The 27,958-nt window shown below is 47.7% G+C and overlaps 2 protein-coding genes across 2 annotated transcripts in view; one reads left to right on the forward strand and one right to left on the reverse strand.

Moving 5' to 3' along the window:
• LOC138492751 (transmembrane protein 132D-like) overlaps window positions 1-27,958 on the reverse strand; it is a 4,310,707-nt gene that overhangs the window by 377,038 nt on the left and 3,905,711 nt on the right. The window lies entirely within an intron of this gene.
• LOC138492750 (uncharacterized) lies at window positions 20,228-26,514 on the forward strand. Its single transcript, XM_069620131.1, has 3 exons — window positions 20,228-20,410; window positions 24,850-25,054; window positions 25,337-26,514. Exons 1-3 carry the CDS (start codon window positions 20,255-20,257, stop codon window positions 26,230-26,232), a joined length of 1,257 nt encoding a protein of 418 aa, XP_069476232.1. The 5' UTR covers window positions 20,228-20,254; the 3' UTR covers window positions 26,233-26,514.

Raw genomic sequence — 27,958 nt, forward strand, 5'->3', positions numbered from 1 at the left:
AACCTGGTGGTTTGCAGAGGAGCACCTTCATAGTCCTCTGGCCTGAGCAGGGTCCTGTCCACCACTGTCATGCTTGCCCCAGTGTCTCTCAAACTAGTAGAAGGCTGGCCATTCAAGAGGACACTTCTCAAAAATCTACGGGTGTTCTGTGGGATAGTCGCCAGTACTTCCGCATACTGGTTCCAGGCCCCAAGGGACACTAAGGAAATCTCCACCGGAGCACCAAATGTGATACCGGCAGAGGAGGGGAGGACAGTGGCCTCCACCTCAGACACGGGGTAAGGGTAGGTCAGGCTGACAGCCTGTACTCCAAGTGCCTTACCTTTACACTTGGGGTCTCCCCTTTTGTGATCCAGAGCCCCACAGTCCCAACAAGCGCCAGGAGTGCGGGGTACGGTACTGGAACCACTGGGAGCCTGCTTTGCAGCAGGTGGACCACTACTCTTATTCCCACCCCCAGATGACTTATCCCCACTAGATTTTTGGGTCTTAGGAGAGGAAGGTTTAGGTTTACCCGACTGTGACTGCTTGGGGGACTCCTCAGCTTTCTGAGAGGCCCCCTTCTCTTTGTCCTTGTCCTTCCCACTGGAGTCCTTAGGGGACACCCGGTGGGAGACCCATTTGTCAGCCAACCTAGCCAGCTTAAAGGGGTCCAAAATGTTCTGGTCAGCCACATACTGACGCAGCTCTGGTGAACAGGCTTCAGAGAAATGCTCAAAAAACAAGAAGTGGGACAAGTCAACAAAAGTCTTAACCTTGTATCCATCGATCCACCCCATCATGTTCATGTGCGCAGCACTCACCCAGTCAACCCAAGACATATTCTCCTTTTTCTTAAAATCCCTGAACCTTCTAAGGTATTGGGTAGGTGTCTTGCCGAACTTGGCAATCAAAGCAGACTTCATACACTCGTACTGACCCCTTTCTTCCACACTCAGCTTCAGAATACAGTCATACCCAGTTTGAGGCACTCTGCTTAACAAACACTTCGCCCAATCTCTTTTATCCACATCATGAATCTCACAAGCCATTTCAAACGCTTCAATCCATTGGAGGATATCCGAACCCTCCACAAATACACCCACCAAATCTTTCATAAACTTGGTGGCTGGGGACCTGACACTCTCACTGGATCTAGCTGAAGTCTCAACTCTAGCTTTCTCTAGCTGGATCCTCTGACATTCAGTGTCCTGGCTCTTGAGTTCAAGGTCCTTATTTTTGAGTTCAAGATCCCTATTCTTGAGCTCCACTTGTTGAGCCAACTCCTCTTTCTTAAGCTCAGCATCTATTTCCAACTTGCGGTATTCAAAGGCCAATTTCATCCTTATTAACTCAAGCTCTAAGGAATTGCTGGAGTTTGGAACAGAGGCAGCAGGAATGGCGGCATTCCCAGAAACAGATTCAGCTGAAACCCCAGGGGCAGAGTCCTCATTGGTTGCATTCCCCCCCTCATCAAGAGTTTCACTATCAGTCTGGTAGTCCGCCAGGGCAGCTATCAGCTCAGCCCTAGACTTATCCACAAAGTCTAACTCCCTAGCTTCACAAGCACTCTGGAGAGCCTCCAAGCTCATCCGAGTTAATTTGCCATTCGCAATAGACTCCATTGTTTGTAATGCAGTTACCTTGTACAAAACTAAACCTTAATTTAATAAAGGGCAAATATCCTTTGTAAGTGGCACGGTTATACACTGATTCTTAAAACCATAAGCATCCCACCGCTTGCCACCAGTGTGAGAGACGGGCCTCAACGACCGGTGGGGGGTGTCTGTACTTCCGCTCCCTATATGGTGGAGGAGAGGCACAGGAGACCCCAGCCAAGATTCTCTATTCGGTAGCAATGGTCGAGCAATCAAGGCCTAGCTTCTCAGGAGGTGATGCAGGCTGGTTCTTAAGTACAGTGTATCCCCAAGCCCCCACAAAGGAATATCCACACTCTGTATTGGTTAGAACACAGTCTTTATATAATCAATAGTTAAGGTTATGTACATTTATCATGATAACTCACTTTGTACTCTGGCAAAATCTACAATGACAAATATTTACAATCCTAAAGTGGTACCACCCTAGATCTCATTGAAGTGCATGAACAATACTGTACAATATCACACAGACCAATAGAGTGAAACCAGCAATAGAGAGAGGAGAGAAAATAAGATGGTTGAGCAATAGGCAGAATACTGACCCCTACCACTAGGCACAGTTCTGTGTGGAGATCCCCCCCCTGGGCAACCTGTAAGGAAGATATAGCACAAGCCCAGTCCATGTATTGCTCTGCAAGTCTTATTCTCTCCTAGAATGTTTTTACCCCCCCAATGTACCTGGTGGAGTCGAGTTCCTCGAAGAGGCGTCGACAAACGTCGAGGGACTCGCTGTTCGGCGACGGGGAATCGACGGCCCTTCTTGAATGCCTTCCCTTTCAAGCGGGAGGCACGGGGCGTCGAACGTCCGTCGACAAACGAGGTAGAACGATGTCGAAGAGGCGGCAGCTTCGTCCGAGCGGTGCTCGTCGGCGTCGGGGCGTCGGCGTCCTGCAAGGCGGAGGTGTGCGGGGCACCTCGATGACAATAGTTCTGGACCGCAAAGATTGTAGAGACGGAGGCCCAGCAAGGGCGTCGAGTCGTCCGAGTCTTTGAGGTCGTCGGGTGGCGGGAAACCCACCGGCAGGTTTCTCCTCGGCGCGTTGGTCGTCCTCGACTTTCTCCGGCAGGATAAGCGGTCGACGATGCGGTCGAGAGAGTCCTTCGATTGAATGTTCTTAGGCAAAGGAGCGGACGGCTCCAGTCGTCGGCGGCACGGCGTCAAGTGGTTCCCACGGCTGGGCAACACAACTTCGACGGGCCTCCAGCGGTTACACAAACCTGCGAACCCTGGTCGACGGCAATGGACTTCGACGGCGTCGATGTCCGGGTGCTTCACTTCGATCTCCTCGGCGGTCCCGTCTCCGGTCGACAGCCTTTCGAGGGTCTGTCTTCCAGGGCGCTTCGGCGAAGATGGAGCGGTGCTCGATGGTCCCTCGGAGCACGGGAAGAGGGCGCCTTACCAGGTCCTCTCTCGGGTCAGCCCTCGACGATCTCGTCAGCCTTCAGATCGGTCGAAGCAAATGCCACAGCAAGTCTTCTTCTTCCAGCTGGACGTCGAGGATCAGCAGTTCCAGTTACTCGTAGAGTGGAGACTCAGCTCCCTGGCTGCTTTAGGAGCACAATGGTCGCTTCTCAACCAAAGGTCCCTTCTGAACACTTTTCCAGTGGTGAGAGGTCCACAGATATACTATCCTCTCTCTCATCCACGCTGCTGGCACACACTCAGCAGCCAATCATACTGCAGGGCATTCATGCAGTCAGTCAGCCAATCAGGCACACAGTGCATTCAGGCCACACTCCTCCCTTCCAGACACTCACAACAGGGAATGTGGATTGGGACAAGTACCCAGCCATTCAACACTACACACTGCATTCAGGCCAGTTTCGGGCAGGGCTGTCTCAGTCTTTGTCTCTCATGCCAGAAACCAGACAACCACAACAAGAAGTGTAGATTGGTCACACACTCCATTCACCCAGGTCCCACCCACAGGAGGTACCCACAACATACAGTCACTGGGAAGGCTCCAGCCAGTCTAGCTGGGCCTTCACAACAATACCATACATGGAACTTCCACCCAACAGCCAGTCAGGGGGAAGGGACAGAGACAGGGCTTCCCAGGACTTTGGGAAAACAAGATAACAGGCAATAGAAAGCAAGAGGCCACAGGGGCCATCTTGTTTCCTATCAGGAATCAACAGACCCCAATGGCAGGGCCTGGGTGTCCCAAAATGGAGGACACCCGGAGCACCTGTCAATTTCAGCGCGGAGCTGCCACCAGCCCGTACCCTGCTCTGGGGTCACCCACAGGTACCCAAAAACATACACTAGGGGCACAGGGTTGTACCCCTACCCATGGGTGCCATAAGGGTATCCCATGGGTCTGTTCACCAAACCAAAAGAGAGAGCTGCACTGCCAGGAGTCCCACATGGACTCCGGGGCAGAAAACATGACAGAACACACGGTAAAAACAGTAAAAGGACAAGGATTCAGAGGCCCTGTCCCTCAGATGCATTTCCAGCATCACAATCACACAGATAAATTCCGAGTCCAAATAACCGAACCAACTCAGGAAGATGGCAAAGTAGTGTTTTATTAACAATAATCTAAAACAGGGAGTTACAACGAACATCAACAGACATACGCTCAATTTCTCTCCGCGATCTTCACACAAATCATAGCTTTTATATTAAAAATATGTCGTGATGTCATACTATGTGGCAACAAAGAAAAACCTATCAAGAGTCATGATTGGCTAAGGAGAACATCAAATTATACTTTCCATAGGAACTAGGATTGTGGTTGGCTGCCCACTGTCAGATGGACAACATATGCCTACCTCTAAAACATGTAATCGTCAGAAACATTAGATACACAGTTTCTCAATGGCCTTCGAACCATAAGGCCCTTCATTGTAAGGCAGTCTATAATTGTTTGGCACACTTGTGCCAGGTCTGGAACATTCAGTTCATTTAGCACCACGTAAGGCCAGACCCAGGTGCAAGGAGATGGGGCATGACACTATCTCCTCACCCAATTAGCCCAGCATCTCTCATCACCCATGCCTTCTGCCATGAAGATTGTCTTTGGTCTTGGCCTTGCAAAGTATCCGTGTCTCTCGGAATACATGGGAGTGAAAGTACTCACTATCATGTTCTGGGACCCCAAGATTGAACTCTATTTCCCCCCCCATGGCCCAAGTGACAGGAGTCCACGATTTAGTACATTTTGCAGCCTTTAAATGCTTTAAATGAATTAAATGTGGCACTCTTGGTGTTCTTTCTATATACCTTAACAAGGAATGATTCATCCTTCGCACGTTAGCTCATTACCAGCATAGATAGCTGACCTTGGCTGCTTCAATCTTGACTTCAGTCCAGACAGCGATGTCTTGAGGCTCCACTATTCTGCTTATTCTTGCTGTGACACAGCTTTCACTTCCCGCTTCATGTGTCCTGGCTTACTAAATTCACCTAAATTCATGAATCTGATGTCCAGCTTTTATACAATGGCGGCTCCGCCTGTGTTCTATGCACTACATATAGCCAACTTCCGTGATGACTTGGTCTACCTTGCGTTTCAGCATCTGTACATTTATTGAACGGTCGATTTTCTGGAGCACTTCGTGCACGTCTAATCTTTTATCCTTTATATTTCAGAGTTTACTTGATTCTTTACTTCGTCATTAGTTTCTTTAGGATCCATATTTTCACTTCAGTCAGGATCCCGAGATGTCATGCCTACTTTCTGTGGCGTCACTGACTTCTTTTCTCTGCTCTTTCTCATATTTATTCAGGGAGTTCCTCTCTCAAGTTATCATCCCATTCGGGGATACATTCGGTGGGGTTGTCTCAAGGGCTACCTTAATTCGAACACACGCTGCGCTATTGGCACAACTGCTGGTGTCAAACACGGCACAATCTCAGGTCTCCAACATATGGGAAGTAGGGGGCAGGGTTTCCTGCAAAAGCATGCAGCTGCTCCTTTACAGACGGGTTCTGGAATATTCCACTGAATCACTGGGAAGTGAAGGCTCTGTGTGGTGGAATATCCAAGGGGGCCAGGAAAGGGTGAGAAACTGGGAAGTCTTTAGGACCAAAGTGGTGATTGAACTACAGATTAATTTGCTCCTGGGCAGCTGATTCACTTGGAAACACTTTGGAAACCCAGGCAGAATTGCATTTTAACCTGTTAAAACACTAATGGATTTCCTTCAAAATAGATTTCCAGACTAGCCACCTTGGCAGCAGCAGGCAAAATAATGGAATTGGGCAGTATACATGCTCTGAAATGCATAACAACACATTTAGACACAGAAATGGGATTGCATTCAAATCTGTGGAAAAACACATTAATTTGCTCCAAAATAGACCCAAGACTAGGCCCATTGCCAGCAGCAGGAGAGAGGTAGGGCTTTTCAAATGAATTAATTGTAAAGTCCTGTTTAACACCATTTTGTTTCTATATTTAGATAATACCAGTGATCTCACTATGTTATACCTCATTCTAGACCCTACTGACATCAGTGAGTTAAGCAGTAGGGGCCCGATTCATGGAAATTGGTGCAGAAATGCTGCAAGTCGTGCCTAGAACTCCCACAACATGCCCACACGCAAAGCATACAGTCAGATCAGCTACCTTTGCGAATAGACGCGCCCTTCAGACAGTGCATGGGGTCCCCCATAAGCAGGCCTGTGACTCGGGTGTAAAGACTGGTAGGGGGTGTCTGTACTTCCGCTCTCTATATGGTAGAGGAGAGGCACAGCGGACCCCAGCCAAGATTCTCTATGTGGTAGCAATGGACGAACAATCAAGGCCTAGCTTCTCAGGAGGTGATGCGTCCTGGTTCTTAAGTACAGTGTAGTCCCCGAACCCCCACAAAGGAATGTCCACACACTGTATTTTTGAAAACACAGTCTTTATATAATTAATATTCAAAGGTATGTACACGATCACAATAACGCACTTTATACTTGGAAGTCAATAATGATAAATATATACAATTCTAAAGTGGTACCACCAATGTTATCAAATCTTGTTAAAGTGCATCAACTGTACGATTAAAATGTCACACAGATTAATACCGAGGAAACCAGCAATAGAGATAGGAAGGAACGCAAGATGGTTGAAACAGTAGACAGAACACTGGCCCCTACCTCTAGGCGCAGTTCTGTGTGAAGATCCCCCCACCTGGGCAACCTGTAAATAAAAGATATATAGCACAAGCCCAGTCCATATGTTCAATAGTCTCACTTCTTAGTATCAAGGTTTTACCCCCCCCCAATGTACCTGGTGGAGTAGAGTTCCCCGACAATGCGTCGACCGATCCTTCTTGAGTGACTCCCTTTCAGGCGGGAGCCACGGATCGTCGAGAGGTGTCGGGGAACTTGGCGTTCGGTTTCGGGGAATCGACGGCCCTTCTTGAGTGCCCTCCCTTTAAGGCGGGAGTCACGGGTCGTTGAACGTCCGACGGTGAACTGGGTGAACTACGGCAGGGATGTGGCAGCTTCGTTCCTAGCGGTGCTCGTCGACGACAGAGCGTTGGCGTCCTGCAAGGAAGAGGCGTGTGGGGCACCTCAGTGACGATAGTTCTGGACCGCAAAGAGATGATGAAGAACTGTGGCCCAGCAAGGGCGTCGAGTCATCGGCGTCTCTGTGGTCTTTAGGTGGCGGGAAACCCACCGGTGGATGCTCCTCGGCGCGTCGACGGTCGGGCCTTCTCCAGCGGGAGACAAGCGGATGACGATGCAGACGAGGGCGTCCGATGATCAATTGAAGTTCTTAGGCAAACGGGAGCACGGCGGCTCCGGTCGACGACGGCGGTCGTCGACAGTGGCGGACAACAGTCCGAGTGCTTCTCCTTGGAGTTCCGCAGCAGTCCCCGTATCCGGTCGGCAGCCTGTCGTAGGTCTGTCTACAAGGGTGCGTTGGCAAAGATCAGCTGTGCACGATGGTCCCTCGTAGCTCGGGAAGAGGGCGCCTTACCAGGTCCTCTCTGGGTCAGTCCTTGGAGGCACAGCAGCTTTCAGATTGTGAAGGAGAGCAACAGCAATTCTTCTCGTCCAGCAGGGCTTCAAGGTCAAGCGTCAGTTAATCCAGTGACTCGTCATAGTGTACTTCAGCTTCTGAACACGATTCCTAGCAGTGAGAGGTCCCCAGATATATTGTTGATCTCCCATTTATTCCGCTGGGTCACACTCAAGCATCCAATCACGACTACGGGCATTCATGCAGGCAGGCAGCCAATCAGGCACATGAGGTATTCAGGCCATTCACTTCTTTCCAGACAGTCACAAAAAGTTATGTGTATTGGGACAAATACCGAGCCATTCAACACTCCAAGCTGCATTCATACCGGTTTCGGGCAGGGTTGTCTCAGTCATTGTGTCAACCACCAGATACTAGACACCCACAACACAGAATGCATATTTGTCACACACTCTATTCACCCAGGTCCCACCCACAGGAGGTACCCACAACATACATCACCGGGAAGGCTCCAGCTAGTCTGGCCGGGCCTTCACAACAACACCATATATGGCACTTCCACCCAACAGTCAGTCAGGGGGAAGGGACAGAGTCAGGGCTTCCCAGGACTTTGGGAAAACAAGGTAATGGGTAATAGAAAGCAAGAGGCCACAGGGGCCATCTTGTTTTCCATCAGGTATCAACTGATCCCAATGGCAGGGCCGGGGTCTCCCAAAATGGAGGATACTCCGCGCACCTGTCAAATTCAGCATGGACCTGCCACCAGCCCATACCCTGCTCTGCGGGCAACCCACAGGTGCCCAAAAACATACACTAGGGGCACAGGGTTGTACCCCCACCCATGGGTGCCATAAGGGTATCCCACGGGTCCGTTCACCAAACCAAAAGAAAGAGAGCTGCACCGCCAGGAGTCCCACATGAACTCCTGCACGGAAAACACGACAGAACACACGATAAAAAGCAGTAAAGGACAAGGATACGGAGGCCCTGTCCCTCCGATGCATTTCCAGCATCACATCGGGGACCCTGTGCTGGGTCTCACTTAACCGTATCCGGCACCCCAACAACATGCGTATAAAAAATTGTAACTTGCCAATAAATCTGGAAATTTGCATGTGAACCCCCGTAAAACGTTCCTGCACCCCGCTACACTGCTTATGCACATCAGTAAGTTACATTAAAACCCTGATTGAGCACACGAACCCCGAAATCCGACATGCAACCCCACCTGTCCCCTCCAAATCCTAGTACTTACTCCTGTCTTCGGGTGGCGGAACGTATGAAGCACTTGCATGGCCATTTCATAGCTGAGACGTTGCACGGTCGAATCCATGAATACGTCTCATGCCGCACAATTGTTGGCATGCAGGCTGTCCCTCAAAAACACCCACTTCTTTGCAAATTCTTCTCCATTTTTGGTGTTCCGCCACATCCCTTGAAAACGCCCACTTCTTCACAAGTTCTTCCCCATTTTTGGTGTTCCGCCACATCCCTTGAAAACGCCCACTTCTTTACAAGTTCTTCCCCATTTTTGGTGTTCCGCCCCATCCCAGCCTTCTGCGCAAACCACGCCCATTCTCTGCTTGGAGACACGCGAAAGGCCCACGAAGGCTCGCACAGACGTGCCGAGCCAGCACGATCTCAACGCAAGTCCGGGAAAAGTAGTGCGCATTTGATTCCATGAATCGACCAAGGTGGATTTGTGCGCAGTTGCGCGTGCAAGGACCCTATTTTCTTTGCACATAATTCCATGAATCGGCCCATTGGTGCGGAAATGTGGGTGAATCAGAAGGTCACTAGTTGTAATACTAACAGGGATGACTCATCCTTTCATCCTTTAGAGGTTGACCAATCTGTTCTGCCAATCGAAGACTGTCTGTATCTTTTCTAGCCTATATTTCCATCTCATTTGTGCCAAAATGGATCTTTCAGATGAAAACTAGTCCAAAAGCACCCCTGTGCATTCCGATGGCACTATGCGCCCCATGCCCAGTTATGCCACCCTAATCGCAAACCTACTGACTAGAGGGCTCGTCGGCTCCAATGACAGGCAAGCATCTCCATGCCTCTAAGGAAAGTTAACCGGTTGTTCCGGAAGCTAGTGCCTAGCGTGGAGATTGACCGGCCTCTAAAGTTAGTTCTCAAGGTTGACCAGAGGGGTCACCGGGGGTGTGTTGTCAGCATCCTACTTAAGAGGCAGTAAAGCGTCATCTGCCTAAATGCCGAATATTTAATTTAACGCGTTTATCTGCATCGTTAAGTCTAATGTTCACCGTGTTGGGCTCGGTCGTTTAATAGGGAAATTGCGGCGCTTTTCCAAGTCTAAAGCCACACACGTGATGTAGACGCTCTCACCCAATCAGAGCCCAGCATTACTGGAAGGAAGGGCGGGGGTCCTTAATGAACTCTGGTTATGCCACATGAGCCGTCATTACGCACCCTCCACCCCCAGCCTGTGAGCGAGGCACTAAACAGTAATTAAATAAGCTGTTAGGAAACCCAGTAAACACTGCTTTGTGGGCCCGCTCCTCCTAATTGCTGTTTTTGCTGCCGGGCGCAGGAGGGGCTCAGCAGCATGCCTGCCACACACAGCCCCAGTGACAGCCCTGAACGCCACTTCCAGCCCTGTGACAGGCCGATCCCGGAGTGCACTGCAAATAAGGGGCCTGGAGCAGCCGGTGTCCCTGCCTGCCCCCAAGAACCCGCCAATCAGCATTGATTAGGGGCTTGTTAATCACTGCGGCCCAGTGCTCATCACATCTGCGGCCCCTACTCCTGCCCAAGCTGCGCAGCGAGGGGCCGGGCGCTAATGGATGATAAACGCAGCCATTTATTGGCGTGCCCTTAACAAGCAAAATCCGCTGCCTGGCTGTACATGCCCTGAATATTTAAAATCGAGTGGAGGGTGGGCTCTGTGTAAGTTCAAGGCTTTGTAGTATATTCTGGCGAACGCTCTGATGCCAGCAGGGGTGGCTCAGACGTCTACATGTCGAGCGGTCATCTGCGCATGCGCACCGCGCTTAATAGTGCGCCCTAGGGCTGAGCAAGAGTCAGACAGCCACTCAACATATGCGCATGCGCAGCCTGCTTAATAGTGCGCCCTAGGGCTGAGCAAGAGTCAGACAGCCACCCAACATCTAACAAACGCTGTGCTCTTCTTCACAGGAACAGCCAGAACCCATGCCACCAGGTCTGTCCCCACTGCTCTTATCCCTCTTGACCTCTCTGTGGACTGAGCCATGGCTGACCATCTCTCTGCCTCCTTCTCATCCTCTCGGACATTGGAACCTAGAACATTAACTCTCCGATGGTCCCTTCTCCATCACCTGGGACATGCGACCTCTGTCTCGGGCCCCCTGGATCAGTGCTTGGATCAGCACTCTTAATCCTGCACTCCTCCTCCCTCAGCAAGCTCATCCCCTCCTTTGGGTTCTTCGTGGCGTCTTTGCTGGCGAGAGGCCCACTCCCGTACCTTCTCCTGCTCTCACCCTGGACCTCTGCTTAGGGACCTCCGTCGCGTGCCGCGCGATGCCGCTTCTCTATATGCCCAACTCTTCAAAGACCAAAGTCATCTACCTCCTGCCTAAAATGCCCCATCTCTCTTCTCCCCTGACCGCCTCGCACCTTCACAAGGCTCACAACCTTGCTGTCCTCTTAGGCATCAAACTGAAGTGCCAGCCTTTCACCCCCTCTAGAGCCACTGCTGTCATGGCAACTATCTAGATGGCCTTCTTCTCACCCATCAATGCCCCAAAACCCAGATGTTACATATCGGCACTGCAGCCTTAGCGCGGGAAAATAAACGCGGGAACTCCAGGAATCCTCCAGATGACATATAGTGCTTCCAAGATCTGTGATAGTCAAGCTTTATGGACCTAGCCCGAGGGCCGTACCAGGAGTTATGGGCCCTGAAGACAGAGTTACAGGCCCAACACAGCGAGGACCTTTAATGAGGTTTACAGGCACACTACTTCAGGTGCGGCATGGTCTAAACAGCTTATAATCTGTTGGGGGAAATGGGGTTAAAAAAAAAGAATTCTGCTTGCAGTCTGGTTGCTGGCAACTAGTTAGTTCCCAGCAACCACATACAATGACTAAAGGAAGGAGGGAGGGGCTACGATTGCTGGACGTGCAGAGTAGGTGGAGGGGCGGCGCTGCTCGGCAGGAATTTTGGGAGGGGGCGGAGCCATATGTCCTCCCCCTTTATACGGTAAGGAGGAGTGCAGAGGATATACTGTCAGGTGCGGCGTGAGTAGACTGAATGCTGGCGAGGCTGGGCCCATGATGAGAGGGAGCGCAGACTGAGAGCTATGCCGGCAGCAGCGGCTGGAGGAGTCCACTGGCTCGAGAATTGGCCAGTCTGGGAGGGCCACATCACTCCTCCAGGTTATAATAGCTGTGAACATTGCATGAATGAAAGGTACTGACTGTCTGCACCTTGGACGGCAAAGGGTTGAATCAGCCGTGCAGGGAAGTGAACTTTTAAACTGCATGCGTGCCCCGTGTCAGAGGTGAGCACTTAACGCATGAGCTATCTGGCTGAAACATACTGTGAAAGCGAACACACAGATTTTTAGCTGTAGAGAGAAATAAAAAAATAATCTCGAATTGTTTTTAATTAAAAAGAACAGGGAGCGCAGCAAGTCATTTAAGAAATCTAATATTTTAGTCACTGGGGTGCCACATCCAACGCAATAATACATCTCGTCTGATAACTTATTCATTATTTTTCCTTTTAACCTAAGGTAGAATTTTGATTATATGTTTATCTCATAAATAATGTTTATTAGACCCACTCTCTGCAACAACTGCTACATGGCTAGCATTTCTAAATGGTTTGCATAATTATATTTGAAAACAGTTGTAGTAAATTGTGTATTTTTTAGGTTTTCTGATGGATTTCCTTCTATTTCATTTTTCAATAGGTCTCCTCGCTCAGTAAAACTATTTCAATTAAAGGCACAACAGAAGTACACAGTACGCTTGTTCATTTTAAATGATGGAAACATAAAAAGGCTCAGTTTATAAAAGCGCAGTTTGCTACTTGTTTTTTTTTTTAAACCCACAGAGGGTTTTGCATGAATGATCCCTTTATTGGGCCGGCGCCATAGTTTTATCTGCGAGATTTCGAGACCACATGTGCGCCCGACAGAGAGATCCAAGTGATCTTGCAGGTGAAAGTCTGCATTTACCCATATACTGGCATCAATGCTGCAAGATTGTCTGCAGTTTTCTGCTGTGTGTTTAGCTAACCGGCATTCCGATCTCTCCTCAAAATATTTATCGTGAGAGCCTGTCACCGCCCACTATGCTTGCTCCATGCACTGTTCGAAAAGAAATCACTATGGAGCCTGTGCTGGTGAGAACATCTCCTTATGCAGGAGAGCAGCCTGTGCTGGTGAGAACAGCAGCCTGTGCTGGTGAGAACATCTCCTTATGCAGGAGAGCAGCCTGTGCTGGTAAGAACAGCAGCCTGTGCTGGTGAGAACATCACCTTATGCAGGAGAGCAGCCTGTGCTGGTGATGCAGGAGAGGAGCCTGTGCTGGTGAGAACATCTCCTTATGCAGGAGAGCAGCCTGTGCTGGTGAGAACATCTCCTTATGCAGGAGAGCAGCCTGTGCTGGTGAGAACATCTCCTTATGCAGGAGAGCAGCCTGTGCTGGTGAGAACATCTCCTTATGCAGCAGAGAGGCTGAAACTAGGAGGAAGGGCAAAGTAACCGCACCCTTCAGAAGAGCGCCATAAGAACCCGGAGCTGTGTCGCCTATAGACTCTGGCTTGTTATGACTCTTTCTTGCACTTATATACAGCGGTTCTATTTTAGATGGTACACCCTTCTGTACCTATGCCTACTAGTGGTGTGTGCATACGCTCCCCTCTCCTTATCTTGAGGACCTTTTGGTGGATATTAACCATTATAGCACCTTTTGCATATTGCACTTTACAAGGTTTTTGTCCCGAAAAGGCCATGTCTGGCAGGGCTGATATAGCACCCGGATGTAAAATCTTACTGACCAAATAGTTAACGCACATGTATTATTGTAATTGTAATTGTTTATTTGTAAAGCGCTTATACACAAGTGAAATGCTTCAAAGCGGGAAGGGAACAAGGGATTACAGTCGTCATTCTTAGGCCTTGAAGATTCTGAATGCTCAAACAACAATAACTAGCACACTAGGCCAGAGGCCTATCTACTAGTGCAAGTGCGTGACAGAGAATGAGGAGAGAAGGGAGGGGGGGGAGGAGGGAAAGGAACACACAGTGCAATAGTACAATAAACTACTTTACTAGGCCTGGCTAGGAAGGGGAGACAGAGGGAGGACCGGACAGAAAAGACCTGCTACGTCTAGTACATTCAAGGTCGTGCAAGTGTGCAAAGACAGGAAGTGCGAGGGAGGAGACAAGTGCGCCCCGTCCAGCAGTGGCCTGGGTTAAGTGCAGAGTGGGTGACACTCTCATGGAGCATAATGCAGCATTGCCAAGCAAATTGCCGTGGCCCGGAGGTAAGTGTAGGACTGGCAGGGGAGCCTGGGTCCTGTAGGGCTCTGGAGGTGCACCAGGCGACCAGTCAGCGGGCCAACCAGGTTGGGGAAGAGTAAGAAGAGGGGAAAGAAGCGAGGAGAGAGGAGGTTAGCAGGGGAGAGGGAGAGAGAAAGAGGAAGAGAAAAGAAAGGCCTTGAGGAGTTTCTAGAACTTAAGGGGGTCTGGTTCAAGACGGAGAGAGGCACAGAGGCTTTTCCAGAGGGAGGCACCTGCAGAGGATAAGGATCTACCCCCAAATCTCTGTTTGGAAAAATGGCTCAAACCCAGAGAGTTGGAGGAGGCTGAACAGAGGGCTCTAGAAGGAGTGTATTTGGGAAGAGAGTGTTGTAGATAGTAAGGGCCACGGCACCAGAAAGCCTTGTGGACTATGCAAAGGGACTTGAATTTGAGCCTTGCAGCCATGGGGTGCCAGTGTAGGGATATCAGTGCCAGAGATATGTGTTCCCTGGGCTTGAGGCCAAGAGTAAGCCTTGCAGTTCTGTTCTTGATGAGTTGAAGAGGTTGGAGAGAAGAGCTTGGAAGAATGAGAAAGAAACTTGCAGTAGTCCAGTCTGGAGAAGACCAGGCTCTGGAGACAGTGAGCCTCTGGGTAAAGTGAGTAAATCTAGAATACCTCTGAGGAGGTGCAACTGGTAGTAAGATTTTTTGGACATGTCCAAGATGTGGACGGAGAAGGAGAGTGTAGAGTCGAAGATGACCCCGAGATGTTTTTGCCTCATCGGTGGGTGTGGGCGCAGGTCCAAGGGAGACCGGCCAGAGTGCGAGTGGGAAAGTGCGAGTGGGTGTCCCAATGAGGACGATCTCTGTCTTGCTGGCATTGTGGCAGACATTGTTAGCAGCACGCCAGGACTGGGTGGCAGATAGACAGTCAGGGATGAGCGAGGGGGAAGAAGAGGGTTAGGGATGCTTGAAAGAGAGCCGCGTGTCATCCGCATGGCACTGAAGGTTGGAGGTGGAGACAGAAATCATGCGGGCCAAAGGGGCCTTGTAGACGGTAAAAAACCAGGGGGATAGGTAAGATTCTTGGGGGACGCCACAAGTAGAAAGAATGATAGCGGAGAGAAAGGACCCAAGTTCCACCTGGGAAGGACGGTCAGAGAGAAAGGACGCAAGCCATGCCAGGGCCTGATCTGTGATGCCCAGGGTGTCACGGAGGCGGGTGATCGGGATGTTGTGGTTTACTGTATTAAAAGCAGAGGAGAGCTCCAGGAGAATGAGGACAGAGGGAGAGTTAGAGTCAAGGTTTACACATGTCTGCAGTCTGCACCAAAGACATGCCTACAGTTGGGAACAGGGGGCAATTGCCCCCATTTACTGCTTTGACTCCCCTAATTGGTGGTCCCTCCCCCACTCCCCACTCCAGACACCATCAGTTAATCACTCATTTACAGCCTCCTTGCTTCCTTAGCATGTGTTCTTTATTCTGGCCTGAAGCCAACCCCACAGGAATCGTTGGGCCAGGGTCACAGGGGTGGGGGCTGCTACATTGTGCTGAACACACTATTGTTATCTAAATGTGCAGCTCACACTTCATAGAAACAACAAAGAAGACATCGCCAAACTGAAAAATGCGTCTTTAAACTTCCATCCGACTAGTTTTCTTTCAAATGTGTTTTGTCATGTTGGTAGACTACCACAGGAATACCCTGTGCTTCTTGTGTCCCTTCCTGTTTGTTTTATCACAGGATTTATGTCTAAATATATGATTTGCTTCTCAGACTGTGTAATCACCAGTAAAGGCTTCTATGGTGATGAGAGCAGTTATTAGGTGGTCTCATGGGTGCCTACATTTCATTTTCACTATGGAGACAGAGCCTCCGTGTCTTTCCTATCAATCAACCTGTGGCACTCAATGCCCGGCAACTTCGCACAGAGGACGATCTTGCGGTCTTTAGAAAACCTGTACCCATGAAATCCAAGATGGCCACCTAGTCCCCGAGCTCATGAAATCCAAGATGGCCACCTAGTCCCCGAGCTCATGAAATCCAAGATGGCCACCTAGTCCGCGAGCTCATGAAATACAAGATGGCCACCTAGTCCCTGAGCTCCTCGGTGGACCTTGCCTCCTGTTTTCCCCTCCAGAGCTCTTGCTCAAGTCTGTAATCGAGCGCATGGACTCCCACTCCATCAGAGACTCCTCCGGTGTCGATCTCTTGCTCACCGCATTGCTGGATCCATCATTCCGCAGTGGCTGAGAAGCCCCCCTCACCGTGACCAACATGGCGGCCGGAGCCATGGACTCGCTGCCAAGCTTAGCCAGCAGGAGCTGCTGAGTGGCGAGAATCCAGCGAGAAACAACACCGCCCTACTGAGCTGCTGGCCCGTGCCCCAGAGAAGGGTGCGACTGGTGAAGGGGCAGTATGAAGCAGCAACATGTTGCGCCCGTGGCACATGACTTACTGTGGGCCCAGAAGGAATGCCATTGGTGCCACGGTGCACCGGCATGTTGGGGGGCTGCAGTTATTAGAAGAGGAGCAGTATCCTCTCATTGAATGTATCGCTCCCCACAAGCAGGGCGATTTGGGAAGCAGTGCGCCACTTCTGCGTGGTGCTCTGCAGGCTTGTTTGCCCACCGCAAGTAGCAGCGATCCTGGAGCGCACTGAGCCGGCACCTGGAGCGGGAGAGTGGGCCGCTCGGAGCAGTGTGTGGCAGAGAGCGTCCACGACCCCTGGCACTCGAGAGGGCACAGCCACTGCATAGCGGACAGAAGAGCCTTGCATCTGAGCGAGGTGAGCCCAGGTCAAAAAGGATGACTTTAGAGACCATCCTGGAGTCATCCGATGATCATCGAACTACATTAGAAGTCATTCCCACATCATCAGAAGTCATCATGCTGTTAAAGTCATCAGCAAATGTCTCAGAATGGTGGGTGATGATTTGGGGATGAGCTTAGGATGACTTGCTGATGATGCTAACATCATCCCTATTTTAGCAAACTCTTTGTTCCTGATGATTTTAGGATGACTTGCCGATTACTTCAAGAGCATCACCATGATGATTTGGGGATGAGCTTAGGATGACTTGCTGATGATGCTAACATCATCCCTATTTTAGAAAACTCTTTGTTCCTGATGATTTTAGGATGACTTGCCGATTACTTCAAGAGCATCACCATGATGATTTGGGGATGATTCTGGGATGACCTGCCGATTACTTCAAGAGCATCGACAGGTTTGCCCCGGTGATTCTGGGATGACCTGCTGATTACTTGACAAGCATGTTTGTCCCTGATGATTTGGGGATGATTCTGGGATGACCTACTGTCAAGAGCATCGTCATGAAACATGTTTGTTCTTGATGATTTGGGGATGGCTTACTGATTAATCACAGAGTTTGTAGGATGATTTGCGGTCTAATACGGATAGTCTTTCAGCTTTTGCTTAATTGCACTTGTGCTGAATGATTTTTTAATGCTTTGCTAAGCACATCTGTTTGGCATTAGTTTTAATTGCATGTAAAAAGCATAATATGGATATGATCATTTAAATTGCAACACCCAATGTAAAAGTGCTGAACCATTGACCAGGAATCACACTTAAAAAGCATACATGCCACAGAAATAGTTTTCTTGCAGTAATAAGTGACTAACGCATAAGTATGGGAATTCACCGCTAAGTACATTCTATAGTCAAAAATAGTCATTTTAATTAGTCATCATGCACCCTTCCAAACCAAATCCATGTGATTCAAGACACATATTGGTAGAACTTGCCATGGAGCCCAAATTAAGCCACAATTATCCAACCTTAACATTTGTTAGACAGTAATCAGTGCACTCATTTTACATTGGTGCCTATCACGCAATGACTACTGTTCTGCATGAGTACAGCGAGGAGTACGGTCTAAAATGATTACTCAGGCCCCACACTACTACAAACTTGGAGTGATCCCAATCATATGTTTGAATAAGGCTTCGACTGGCAGTCTATACACTTCCCGAAGGCAATGTGAGCTGGCAAGATAAGCGACTGAAACAGGATTACTTCAATGATTCCAAAATGAAATCATGTCCAACCAAAATTTTTCCAAAAAAGAAAAATTGCATATATAGCGCTATTCTTTCACTTCTGCCAAAAATTCAATTACTTCAGTACAAGTTATGTGAAATGTTTTCACTGGACATAAAAAGTCAAGCTTATCATATATGAATGATAATAGACTCACTTTGTCATATTGCCCAATCCACATTCATACTGCCCTGTCTATGTACATACAGAAAGTACATCAAAGCTCCTGGTATGTAGATAGCGTGTGTCCTCCATTCTGCTGGTAACCACAAGCAAAGTCTCTCAAGTTAAACTGACTCACCAAATGTCAACCACCACAAGTACAAAAGAAAAGATTGCCCACACAATATAGTTTGGTTAAAAATATAGTCTTTATATAAACGTTTAGATATAAATTAATCTCAACATTACAGGTGAGTACATTATTTCATATGAACACCCCATTATGTATAGGAGCTAACACAGGGTCTCCAGAAAATATGCACTTACCAGACCTGGTTCACCAGGTCTGCCACTTAATGATATAGACCACTAACCATAACATCTCAACAGAAAGGTGCAATTAGTCTACCAGGCCCTTCCCTTACACATAGAAGGAAAAGACAGGTATGCAGACCACACTCAAAATCCCCATTGTGGCAAGGGTAAAGCTTGAGACTATGTTGGGCCAAAATGGAAGCCATGAGGCCTAAACATAGCATGCACCGCCTGGGTGAGAATCCTTTGCCATCCCAGTCAAAAACAGGCACCCAGCACCCTCAAAATCCCCATTGTGGCAAGGGGAACGCTTGAGACTATGTTGGGCTAAAATGGAAGCCATGAGGCCTAAACATAGCATGCACCCCCTGGGTGAGAATCCTTTAGGTAGCAAGGCAGTGGTAGAAGAATTGCAAATAGCGGTAATTTCATTCAAACCAGTGGGGGGCATGTTTTCTGGGGTCATAGACACAGATAAAGTGGCATTTGCATCATTAGGTAGCAAGGCAGTGGTAGAAGAATTGCAGATAGCGGTAATTTCATTCAAACCAGTGGGGGGCATGTTTTCTGGGGTCATAGACACAGATAAAGTGGCATTTGCATCATTAGGTAGCAAGGCAGTGGTAGAAGAATTGCAGATAGCGGTAATTTCATTCAAACCAGTGGGGGGCATGTTTTCTGGGGTCATAGACACAGATAAAGTGGCATTTGCATCATTAGGTAGCAAGGCAGTGGTAGAAGAATTGCAGATAGCGGTAATTTCATTCAAACCAGTGGGGGGCATGTTTTCTGGGGTCATAGACACAGATAAAGTGGCATTTGCATCATTAGGTAGCAAGGCAGTGGTAGAAGAATTGCAGATAGCGTTCATTTCATTCAAACCAGTGGGGGGCATGTTTTCTGGGGTCATAGACGCAGATAAAGTGGCATTTGCATCATTAGGTAGCAAGGCAGTGGTAGAAGAATTGCAAATAGCGGTAATTTCATTCAAACCAGTGGGGGGCATGTTTTCTGGGGTCATAGACGCAGATAAAGTGGCATTTGCATCATTAGGTAGCAAGGCAGTGGTAGAAGAATTGCAAATAGCGGTAATTTCATTCAAACCAGTGGGGGGCATGTTTTCTGGGGTCATAGACACAGATAAAGTGGCATTTGCATCATTAGGTAACAAGGCAGTGGTAGAAGAATTGCAAATAGCGGTAATTTCATTCAAACCAGTGGGGGGCATGTTTTCTGGGGTCATAGACACAGATAAAGTGGCATTTGCATCATTAGGTAGCAAGGCAGTGGTAGAAGAATTGTAGATAGCGGTAATTTCATTCAAACCAGTGGGGGGCATGTTTTCTGGGGTCATAGACACAGATAAAGTGGCATTTGCATCATTAGGTAGCAAGGCAGTGGTAGAAGAATTGCAGATAGCGGTAATTTCATTCAAACCAGTGGGGGGCATGTTTTCTGGGGTCATAGACACAGATAAAGTGGCATTTGCATCGTAGGTAGCAAGGCAGTGTTAGAAGAATTGCAGATAAAGTCCATATGATACCCGAGAGTATTGTGTGTTTGTTTAAAAGTTTGCCGACACTTTTTTGAAATGCCTTAAGGCGTCATGACGTGGGACGTTTTTTTTTACGTACGACGCACTGTGATGATGTAGCTGATGAAGACAATCATGGAGGAAGGAGGACTCCATGCCGTGCACCGGCAGGTATATTTAGCTGCTGGTGGCTTTGTTTGTTCTTTCGGTTTTGGAATTCTGCAGCATCTGGATCTTCGTCTTCGTCGTCGTCCTCGTGGCTGTTTCCTCTTTGTCCTGGTAAGTATACAAGCTCCCAAACAGAAGCCACAATGCATGGCATATGGCCGCCATATGGTCCTCGAGGATCGAGCTATTAAGGATTGATCCTGTTCGCTGTCTCGTCTCTCCCTTCTTCGGCTTTCTTCGTTAACCTACAGGTTCCTGACCTGGACTCTAACGAAATATGCACACTGCACTTCAGCGAATACTCTGGATTTTCTGGTCTCGGACCTCTAATTTAGACCCGAGTTCCCTGCCTTCTCTCCTCTTCCCGCTGCCTTCAAAACAACAAATGAGATCCAAAAGATACACAGTGCTCAGAATGCTTTATAACACCCATTATTCAACTTATAGCCGTAACCCGCTAGACGTATTGAAACGTGCTAAAAACTAGCAAAAACATAGAAAATGTACTTTCCTCGCGTTTTGGTAAATGCTAATTCTGTTGCGTTTCCTGTTTGTACAGTGTACGTGCGTTTGTTCTGTCGAACCTGATGTTTTTAACCACTCGTCTCCCATACAAGGGGGATCAAAATGTACTTTGTTTACAGGCTGAAGGTATACTGCTGAAATCTTCAATGCATTAGCTTTCCTTACTGTTCTGGAACGTGTTGCCATTTGTTAATCCAGTCACCATGTGTGCCTTCTTTACAGGCTTCACTCCCCTGATGATCCCGTTCTCTCCAAAGTAGGCTAATCCAGTTGCTCCTCCTCAGAGGCGTTCTTCTTTCTTTTCCTGTTTCCTGCAGTTTCGCGTTGCAAGTACTCGCTTCCCAGCTCCGGTTTAGACGCGTGTTCGCTGCCTTCTCTCCACTTCCCGAGGCCTTCAAAACAACAAATGAGCTCAATAAGATACACAGTGCTCAGAATGCTTTATAACACCCATTATTCAACTTATAGCCGTAACCCGCTAGACGTATTGAAACGTGGTAAAAACTAGCAAAACCAGCTAGAAAATGTACTTTCCTCGCGTTTTGGTAAATGCTAATTCTGTTGCGTTTCCTGTTTGTACAGTGTCCGTGCGTTTGTTCAGTCGAACCTGATGTTTTTATCGTCTCCTATACAAGGGGGATCAAAATGTACTTTGTTTACAGGCTGAAGGTATACTGCTGAAATCTTCAATGCATTATCTGCTTTCCTGACTGTTCTGGAACGTGTATTTGCCATCTGTTAATCCAGTCACCATGTGTCCCTTCTAGTTTACAGGCTTCACTCCCCTGATGATCCCGTTCTCTCCAAAGTGTGTGGATGATATGCGTGCGTTGTGTAGGGGGATTTTCTTTTAATGTATGTGTGTGGATGATATGCGTGCGTTGTGTAGGGGGATTTTCTTTTAATGTATGTGTGTGGATGATATGCGTGCGTTGTGTAGGGGGCTTTTCTTTTAATGTATTTGTGTGGATGATGTGCGTGTGTTGTGTAGGGGGATTTTCTTTTAATGTATGTGTGTGGATGATGTGCGTGCGTTGTGTAGGGGGCTTTTCTTTTAATGTATTTGTGTGGATGATGTGCGTGTGTTGTGTAGGGGGATTTTCTTTTAATGTATGTGTGTGGATGATGTGCGTGCGTTGTGTAGGGGGCTTTTCTTTTAATGTATGTGTGGGGATGATGTGCGTGTGTTAGGGGGCTTTTCTTTTTATGTATGTGGATGGTGTGCGCATGTTGTGTAGGGGCCTTTGCTTTTAATGTGTGTGGATGGTGACTGCATGCATGTGGATGGTGTGCGCATGTTGTGCAGGGGCCTTTGCTTTTAATGTGTGTGGATGGTGACTGTATGCATGTGGATGGTGGGCGCATGTTGTGTAGGGGCCTTTGCTTTTAATGTGTGTGGATGGTGTGGTGTTTGTGTTGCCTAGGTGTTTCAAGATTGGCGTGTGTATTCTTTTTTGGGGGTGGGGGGGGCGCCAAATTTTGTTTTGCCCAGGGCGCAGGGTGGGTGAAGGATTCCGTGAATCCTAGGGGGAAACATGTCAGCAACAGTGCCATTTGGGAGCGAATACTGGACTGTCCAGTGGCCCCCAGTGCATGGGTGTAATTTTGATATATTAACCTCCTGGGTCATCACTTCCCATTGTATATGTTAATGAGTCCCACACTTTTTAGTTTGGGCTATTAGGTGGCGCTTTAGCACCATCTATGAACTAAAACTATTGCATTAGAGCACAGATAGGGAGAAGTGGCATATGAGGAGGGACACACAGCCTGTAGGTGTTTGGTTATTTGCCCACCCATTGGCTACGCATGGCCATGCTAAACCCTATGGTCATTCCCACCCAGTTCCTGCCCCTCCCAGCCCAAAACACCACCCCATGGGAACTCTCTTGCGTTCGCTTTGATCAAGCCTTACCATCAAACTTTGCAGTCAAGGTGCCTGCCAGTGTTTTTTCAAAGCAGTCTTCTGGAAGTTAATGACTTAATTGGATTTGCAAACCCTCCTTAACCAGGTCTGCCTTCAGCCACCTGATTTATTAGCACTGTGCGTGTCCTTCACTGAACTCCTTTTATAAACAAACATTGGCAAAGCCAACACTTTGGGCTTTTGTGTAAGGATTAGGCCTCTGCCAGGTATTGCTATTAGATGCCCAGCCACTCACACCATTTTGCACATGTTACTATCAATGGTCAGTTAATACCACTACGGAAGAGACTGCAAGTGCCTTACTACACAAAAGGCAAAACTGTTGGCATTGCCAATGCATGTTTTACAACTCGTGCTACACCCCCTTTGTCAACCCTGCTCTCACGCTCCTGCTCCATACATGCACAGATCCTCTTGTCTGTGTCCTGCTCGAATCCTCAGGACCCTACTTTTTTTGGACCCTGCTTTCCTAGCCCTACTCTGACACTCCTCCTCTCTTGTCTCTGACCTGCATGGACTCTCCTGTGCTGCTTGGACCCTGCTTCCCAGCCCAGGGCCTGCTCATATGCCATGGCGTGACAGGAGGGTGGTAATAAGCCATGATTTCTCTCACGTTGCTGCTGGCGATAATCTCAACTCATCCCGGGGGCTGGGGCCCCTGCCCCCCCAGCCCCCTCAGAGCTTTCCGGGGCGGGGACAGATTAAAGGCAGGCCTGGGAGAGCGATCCATGAATGTGTTTACAATGCGGAAACCAAACACTGGGATTGGCTACCTGTTCATGTTCATGCAATTATGTTGCTGGAATAGAGCAGAGTTTTAATTGCCGCTCCTAGTATGCACAGGTCTCTCGCTCAACCCTACATGCTGTCACACTCCTTCCTAGAACCCCATCTGGCCATGCCTCTCATTCTTAACCTTTCACACACACATCACTGTTACACTTTCTCTCCACCCCACCGTGTGGCCTAATACTTCTTGATGCTTTCTTTCCACATGCCACTTTGCGTCCATAGTTTCTCCTTCCATTATGTGCTGCTCTTCTGGTCGAAGGTCTCCCTTCTTGAAAGTACTCCAAATCTATTTTAGAGGTGAGCTTACTCTCTGTTCTCACACCTGTGTGCTGGCCTTACTTGCTGTGGTTAAACTCAGGAACACTGTTCGCCGAGCGTAGGTGTTTTTCGGTTGGTAGCTGCCATGTGGTGTTGGGCAAGACTATGAGGATTTTGTCTCATTGTATGTGATTTGTCAAGACTACCGCTTGAATGTGTGTTCTGTTCTCTTACACAAACCAAACATCGGCATGTAGGTTGTGAGGTCATGGAATTATGTGGGGATATGTGGTCTTTAGATTGCAGGTGTTACTTCATATACCATTCATAGGCCATTTTCAGCTACAGTAGACAAAGTAAAGTGCAGAATCTTATTAAGTGGACACCAGTAATTCTTACAGTTGAATCTGAATATTCAGTGTTTGAGAAGGTGTATGCAGAAGGGTGAGTTTTTAGCATGGTTATTTAGCGGCAGCACCTTTGATACCTGCGCTGTCCTGACTAAATGAGTCCCATATGGTGCCTCCAGGGGTGATGTGTTCCCTCTAGTGAGAAATAGCTCACTAGCACAGATGGGCTGAATGTAAGATCTGGCTTCCTAACCCAGATGGGCTAAATGCAGGATCTGGCGCACTAACAGAGATGGGCTAAATGTAAGATCTGGCTTCCTAACCCAGATGGGCTAAATGCAGGATCTGGCGCACTAACAGAGATGGGCTAAATACAGGATCTGGCTCACTAACAGAGATGGGCTAAATGCAGGATCTGGCTCACTAACAGAGATGGGCTAAATGCAGGATAGTGTAAAAAATGGCAAGAACGTATTTGTAAAGTTAATGATGTTGGTTCCAATGCAAGTCATGTTGCAATGAGGACACAGCGGGTCATTCAGGTGCTGCATATTAGGATACTAGCTTCAATCACAAATGGGGACACTTCAGGCAGGAACATGTCCATAGTAAGGGGACCATAAATTAATGATCCTGTACAGAATAGTTTCACAAAAATACTTTGAGCACACTAAATGTATTTATTTTTCGTCTTTTAGGTAATAATTCAAACCATGGCCCTCTTTAATGTGCTTTTCTTTGATTGCGACAACTCTCTCTGTATTCGAAAGGATGGGGAATTTGAGCCATTGGCAATTCCTGGTGAAGTGATTTGTAAATGGCTGGTAGAGGGTCTTGATGAAAGTGGAAAAGAAATACGTGAAGAAAGGGATTTCAAAGCGGTAGTGCTTTTCCAATCGGCAGGTAAGCAAAGTATATATGTTTTTCCCTCTGTTTCCCTCCATTTGATGTTTCGGGAGGAGGGTACATCTAACGTCCCTACAGTGAGGCATCCCCTTTTTTTCTAACATACAGATGAGTGCTGCACAATGCCCACCACTCTTTCACAGCATCTCTACTTCCTTTAGAGTAAGTCTAATGTATAAAGTATAGATGCACAACATGGTTCTGACACTTTGGTTGTGTAGATTGTCACATTTTGAAATTTTCGCTTGAGGTTTTAACTTGCCTTTTTCATACCTGCAGTCAAGAAACAGTGTATCAAGACACAAAAAACATTTGAAGAAATAATTAAAGACTATTGCGGTGATGCAGAGGGACTGATTCAGGCCTTAAAAAGGAAGGCAGAAGAGGAAAAGGAGCTACTGGTGGATTCGGGCAATCGGGGAAGTGCTGGCAAATTTAAAAGAGTGTTGCGTGAACTGCAAGAAGAACATCCAGTGAAAAAAACAAAAGAAAACAAAGAGAATTATTTAGTAAAAGCTGATGGGAGGAAAGTGACTGCTCCCAAACTTAGTAAGGCCTGTTCACAACTACAGTCACAAAAACTGGAGAACCTAACTCTTTTGGCAGGGATGGCTAGTGTTCTTCATTCTTTCATTCCTTCCTCAGAGCCCACCTCTGTTGCTTCACCTGGACAATATAAAGACGCTGCGCAACAACCACTAAATGGACTATCAAATAACAGTGAATTGTCGGCTGCAAATATTTTGTCGGATAGATCTAGTTTGACATGCTTAACTCTATCCCCACGTCTTCTAAATAGTGTGTCCTTGTTGCAGAATGACAGTCATGCCTGTTTAGACAGCGAGTTGACACCCACACGTGCACACAAACCTGCTCAATCATTCAGACTACAGTCTTTAAAAACAGCGGAATTGGGAACATCCTCAAAACAGAGTTTGGCTGCAGTGTCAGTCCCCACTAGTGACCGAAAAAGCAGTGTATCACCATGTGAAGGGAAAATGCAGAAAATACTGTTTACCTGCCCGAAACAAGCTGTTTCAACTCCTCTAAAAAACCCTAACTACAATGTATCCAGGATTGATGTGGATGTACAGCATGCACCCCAAGATGCAGGCCCTATTGTTTGTGCGGATGAAAGCCCACATGTAAGTAAACATTATGCATGCAATAGTTGACTCCTATGAAACTCCCCACACATTAGCAACGTGACCTTGACTTATTTTTTGTAGAATTTTTGAGATCTGTCTGCAAGGCTAACAGCTGGCCTACTATGGACTGCCGAGTAATAAGGAGGAAGCTTGCTACCAAAATTTGCAATGCCAGAAGAGGCCTAAAAAAGACTCCACCTTTTGAAATGCAGGATCAATGATTGTTTGTTTGTATTTTTGTAAACCTATTTATTCTTATGGAGCTATGCCGTTAAACTGAATTTGTTGAATAAAAAAAGTTGTACACTTTCTGAGCCTATGTTTGATTGAAGATATCTTATAGCCAGAGCAATACAATATTAAAATATCAACAATTTATAGCTGCAGAATTTTACTATCACAATATGAACTCTGTAATAATTAGCTGCTCTTAGGGTTATTGGGTGTAGTGACTGGCGGAAGTCTGTCATGCTGGTAGACCTTTAACAGATGCTGTTTAGGTAGCTGGAAGTGTGTATTTTGGTGTAGTGCTTTGGAGCTGTGGGACTTTTATGGGGTGTGAGGCCATGTTGTCTAGAGGTGAGAATTGAAATGGGGGAGTTGGTTTGTGATATGGGGGTTGTAGTTGCGTGCACTAAATTGGCGAACTTGGTTAACGGGTGCTCTAGCAAAGATGAAAAGTGACAGCTGCAAGATTTTCTTTTTCCAGTACACTATCCAGAAGTCTAACTAGAGTCATTGTAAAGTAATGCCACCAATGTTACTCAAAAGGGATACATCCTGTGGTAATCCAACCCCTTTTCCTAAATCTTTTGGAACCATCTTGAAATCATTTAAACTCATCCTGGAGTGGTCTGCAATAATCATTTACAATTTAAAACCCATCCTAATGTTGTTATGAAGTCATCCTGGAGTTGTCATGGGGTCATCCTAGAGTAATCCAAACTCATCCTGAAGTTGTCGTGGAGTCATCCTGGAGTTGTCGTAGAGTCATCCTAGAGTAATCCAAACTGATCCTGAAGTTGTCTTGGAGTTGTCGTGGAGTCATCCTAGAGTAATCCAACTCATCCTGAAGTTGTCGTGGAGTCATCCTGAAGTTGTCATGGAGTCATCCTAGAGTAATCCGAAGCCATCCTGGAGTAATCCAACTCATCCTGAAGTTGTCATGGAGTCATCCTAGAGTAATCCCCACTCATCCTGAAGTTGTCATGGAGTCATCCTGGAGTAATCCAAGATCATCACTGGAAGTAATCCAAACTCATCCTGGAGTAGTTTCTGTGATAACTCTAGAGTCATCATCTCATTAAATATTTTGGCCTGTGTGAATACTTTGGATGATCTTCCTGAACTATCCATGGATGACTCTAGAATGGAGTCATCGGATGACTCCAGAATGATTCCAGGATGATCTTCCTTTTTGACTGGGGCAGCGTCACCGTGGGCCTAGCTGGACTACCATGTGCCGGCTTCCTGATCAGCAAGTCACGCTGCACTTGTTCCCTGCCATGCAGACCAGTTGGCCCCATTGGCTCTGCCTGGATGTGGAGAGAGGAGCAGCTTCGGGGTGCCAGTTTGTTAGCTATAGGAGTGGAAGAGTGGTCTTAAGGCCAGAGAGCAGGATCAGGCGCTTTGGCTATGACAAGCTGGTTGCCTGAGCAGAGGGCTGCGCTCATGGCCAGGCCTTGGGAGCCATTATAAAGAAACACCGAACAGAACACGTCATGCTTCAAACATGTGGGCCTCTACAACTCTA

Source organism: Ambystoma mexicanum, chromosome 10, assembly GCF_040938575.1.
Source record: "Ambystoma mexicanum isolate Mex_15411 chromosome 10, UKY_AmexF1_1, whole genome shotgun sequence".
Lineage (NCBI taxonomy): Eukaryota > Metazoa > Chordata > Amphibia > Caudata > Ambystomatidae > Ambystoma > Ambystoma mexicanum.

Excerpts from the sequence above, each read along its gene's own strand:
- LOC138492750 (XM_069620131.1), top strand. The coding sequence starts at position 20,255 with ATGAAGACAATCATGGAGGAAGGAGGACTCCATGCCGTGCACCGGCAG. Across the intron at positions 20,411-24,849 it reads GCTGTTTCCTCTTTGTCCTG|GTAATAATTCAAACCATGGC; the intron begins GTAAGTATACAA and ends TTCGTCTTTTAG. Across the intron at positions 25,055-25,336 it reads AGTGCTTTTCCAATCGGCAG|TCAAGAAACAGTGTATCAAG; the intron begins GTAAGCAAAGTA and ends TCATACCTGCAG.